This window comes from Austrofundulus limnaeus, unplaced genomic scaffold (assembly GCF_001266775.1).
Source record: "Austrofundulus limnaeus strain Quisiro unplaced genomic scaffold, Austrofundulus_limnaeus-1.0 Scaffold971, whole genome shotgun sequence".
Lineage (NCBI taxonomy): Eukaryota > Metazoa > Chordata > Actinopteri > Cyprinodontiformes > Rivulidae > Austrofundulus > Austrofundulus limnaeus.
In genome coordinates, this window is record NW_013953373.1 from 144096 (window position 1) to 148567 (window position 4472).

Here is a 4472-nt window from a genome sequence, read left to right on the forward strand (position 1 = left end):
GTATTTTTACAGTCTTTATTTTACAGTAAAATTAAATGTTTATCAAATAAAGTCTAAAGTTACAACTAATCCTGGATCCCTTTAATAACTGCTTTTAGTTGATACATGATACATGTTTCCAGTTCTGACAGGATAAACAATGTCCAGCTGGACAAAGACAACGGGTCAGAACTGTTAGGACAGGTCCTGAGACGGGTCAGGCACGATGGACAGAACCAGGACCTGTTCAGGAGCAGACTATGAGCTAAACGCCGGCGCCATCCGTTGGGTTTCCCTGCAGCGTGAGGACGTGGCGGCGGCGCGGGGTCGACGCCCGTCACAGCCGTGGGCTGTAATCCCCTCTGACAGCAGGCGCCTTTGGTCCCTTTSTGGACCCCCGAGACCCCCTGAAACAGGCCGGAGCGAAGCCGGGTCACCCAGAATACCAGAGCTGCCGAACAACCAGGCTGATCACAAAAAACCGACATTTTGCATCTATTGTCTGAGTTTAATCAGTGTCGTGAGAAGAGCTTTGTTTCCTGTCCGTGTTTCCCACAGACTSATCTGATTATCATTAATTATTATTATTTATCATCATTATTTATTAATGAACCAATCCTGAGGCTTTAAAACAACAACTAATCCTCTGAATCAAACATCTGATCCCTCCTTCTCCCACACTTCCTCCTCTTTAGCTCCATTTCTTCCTCTTTAGCTCCCTTACGTCACTCTTCGGCCCCCTCCCCTGCCTCCCCTGCCTCCTCAGCTGCAGGCCACGCTGCCGTAAACAATCCCATCAGACTCATCGGAGCGTGGCTCGGCTGTTGGAAGCACAAACGGGCAGAAGAAGAAGACGTGTGGCGGTGCTGACAAATCTGCCTGAATGCAGGGACACGTCCTGAGGACACGTCCTGAGGACACGGGAAGAGGACACGGAAGAGGACACGGGAAGAGGACGCACACCAACATCTTCACTTTCTCCACGTTCCTCTGAAGTGATGCGAGAGGAAACATGGAGCCCAGCGGCCCGGCAGCGGCCCGGCAGCGGCCCGGCAGCGGCCCGGCAGCGGCCCGGCAGCGGCCCGGCAGCGGCCCGGCAGAGGCTGCCCTAATCCGATTGGTGGAGCGTCAGATGTGTGGAGACGATGAGACGAGCTCAGCTATTGTGAGGAGAAACTGAGGATTAAACACCGCTTAATTAATTAGTTACTGAGAGTCACTCCAAGAGACTAATGAAAGCCTGGCAGTGAACTTTACACAGGCAGTGTCTCACACACACACACACACACACACACACACACACACACACACACAGAAACATCAGGTCCATCTTTAAACTCTAGTTTATTGGTTTTAAATATTAAAATCTGTAAGTAGAAGAGATGTTTGCTGTAACAGAGGTTTTACCCTGAAGAGCCGATTGATTCTGTCGGAGCAGAAAAACTGACTGGTTCAGATCTGAATCGACGTTTCCCACAGCTTGTTCTGATCCAACCTGCTGACTCAGCGGAGTGATGAAGACGAGGGTTTTAGACGAAGGTAAACTAGCAGAGGGGACCGGTTCTGGTCCAGGTTTTACTTGGACTGAAGGAGAATCAGAACCAAAGACTGAGTGAAAAACCATCACCAGTCTTTATCTTTAATAATCTCATCCACAGCTCAGATCCAGACCTAATTAGTTTCATTTCCTGGTTCTGAGAACCAGAACCATGCACCAGYATGGGTTTAGGTAGAACCAGAACTCTGGAACCAGAGGATTCTGGGACAGACACAGGACCCAGCTCCCTCCTTCCCTGTCAGAACCCGTCCCGACCCGGCTCACAGATGGCTCTGACAGAACCTTGCAGATGGTCCAATCTGCAGCACCGACACCCCCCATCAGAGCCACGCAGATGGTTCAGTCCACCCCCCGTGTTTCAAACCGGGGGGTGGTTCTGAGAAGCTTCTTAGGACAGAACCGTTGAGGCGGACCGGGTCCTGCTGTGAGTGAGGTGTGTGTGGTTCTGAGACCCGTACTCACAGATGATGTAGTAGTCCTTGCCCTTGAAGAACTCCAGCCCCCACAGGTTGGGGCTGAACTCCTGGAACTTCAGGGTGAACTTGACGTCCTGGTCCGGTTTGACGCAGTTCAGCAGCGGCGTGTCGGCCTTGGTGATGGTGCAGCTCTCCAGCTGCTCCTTGGGAACCATGTACACCTTGTAGTACTCCACGCCGTCCGTCACGCCGCCGTCCACCCGCGGGCACACTATGTCCAACTTATCCCCGATCTGCGGGTACAGAACCACGCCTTGGCCCGGCACGAATCTGGAAGAGAAACAGTGGTGTTAGAACCAGAACCAGATCAGATCTGATGCCGGGTCATTCATAATGCATGGTGGACTGAGTGTGAGCCACCGAGCCACTCCACGCTCACAGAGTGAGCTTAATTATTGATGTGGTAATTACTGATTGTGTCCATTAATTTTACATGATGGCAGACCTCCATATCTGAGAGCAGAACCACTCAGCAGAACCAGAACCAGCCAATCATTAAACACATTAACAAGATGAAGGCTGCGCTCRGTGGTCCGATACAAACGGGAACAAAAAGGGATAAAATCACAGTTTCAGCTGAAAAATCTGAGCTTCAAATAAAATCCTCCAAAAACCAAAACCTTCACCGGAGAAACTGGATTTATTTCAAGTTTGAGATGTTTTCTGTGGAAACGGATCAAACTAATGGAGGCTGAAGAGTTTCAGGTCCAGGATTAAAGAGTTTTCTTTGATTTCACTTGAAATATTTACTGTAAAACAGAAGCCTGCAACAGCTGAAACCCATTCAGAACCATTAGAACCAGGACTGGATCAAGGACCGGCACAAAAACTGAAGGTTTTCTGAAAGTGTACCAAAATGTCACTTCTGCACAAAGCCCCGCCCACTTTTGGGTGAAACTAAGCTCCGCCTTGTTTTGGGTTTGATAAGAACCTGTGTTCAAGAAACAAACATTGCACAGCAAAAACCAGAGTGTTAACATTTCAGTGTTGAACTTTTCAGAGTTGATTTAACTCCTGAAGTGTTATTTTAACACTTTCTGAGTTGACTGACAGCCAGTGTTAAGAGTTAATTCACAGAGTTAATTATCAGTGTTGTCTTAACTCTGGAGAGAGTTAAATAAGCTCCACCCACTGTTATATAACACCATGTATGTTGCATGTTTATGACTATTAAAGAAGTCCATCAGTGTAAAAATGAGTTGATCTGGTTAGTTGTTTGGTTCAGGTTAGTTAATTGTTCAAGTTTAAGTTTGTGTCATTGGTCATAAATCGACACCATGACTGAGAGGTACTTCCTGGTGTGTGAAGGTCTCTACTGCATTTCATTTCATTTCATTTGTGGTTTTGATATACATATATATTTTTTCTCTCTCATTTTTCTTTTTATATTTTTCTTTTTATTGTATATTGTATATAAAATTATTTGTTTTGTTTTAATGAAATGAATAAAGAAGTGAAATTGAAAAAACTTGAAACTGAAGGTCAACTCTGTTGTGCTGCTGTGTTCATACATTTAAATATTTTACCTTATCTCTGAGCCAGAGTGCAATCTGTTCTGTAGCCTAAAACTTACACTGATCTTACATGGAAAGCTACTAAATGCAGAATGCATTTTATATGTATTAAGACAAAACAATAAATGTTAACACATTAGTATAAGGAAATAACACAACTCCAATGTTACAATACACTTAATGTGTCATAAAATGACACTACTCGTGTTAAGATTTTAACACTAGCAATGAAAGAGAATAACACAATTTTGAATTAAAAGTGCACTTATGTAGTGTCATAAAAGAACACCAGTGGGTGTCAAATATTTAACACTATTGTGTTAAATAGTGTAATAGTGTAATTTTAAACTCATAAAAAGTGTTAACTTAACACTTTGTATTTTGCTGTGTGTGGTCTGTAAATCATTTCTTCCACAGCTGATCAATGTTTTTAGCATTAGATAAAAAACTTTTTTATAAATTTGGACTGAAGTTGATCACATGAGATGAGAGGCCCCGCCCAGGTTAGGTTAGAGTTAATCATCCTGACCTAACCCCACCCCTGACCACCCATCACAGTATTTACAGACTCACTTTGAACAGTTTTAGGCAGAACATCCTGATTATCTCCTGTTTTCATTTCCTGTTGGACAGTTTTCTACCCAAAGTGGGCGGAGCCAGCTCCTCTTGATCAGCGAGCTGTCAAAGTCCTTAAACACTGGCTCTAATATAAAATGTGTTTCCATGAAAACCAGCTTCATAACAGAGAAGCTCAGACAGATACTGGATCTCTGAGGGTCCAAAGGTTTTACTGGACCAGATTCCAGCTGATGGGGGTCTCTGCTTCGGGAAATGTTTACATCAAACAACAATCTATGTTTTCCGGTATGGTGCGCGACGCTGTGTCTTCTGAATAAATGAAAATGATTTAACGCAGTTGTTTATACTTTTAGCAGCTCTTTTTAT

The 4472-nt window shown here is 44.6% G+C and overlaps 1 protein-coding gene across 1 annotated transcript in view; it reads right to left on the reverse strand.

Annotated features, from left to right (window-relative positions):
• LOC106533557 (ephrin-B2a) overlaps positions 1 to 4472 on the reverse strand; it is a gene marked incomplete in the record, with an annotated part of 27213 nt that overhangs the window by 16565 nt on the left and 6176 nt on the right. The window contains 1 exon segment of the mRNA XM_014029912.1: positions 2000 to 2283. Within this exon segment, the coding sequence (XP_013885366.1) occupies positions 2000 to 2283 (284 nt within the window).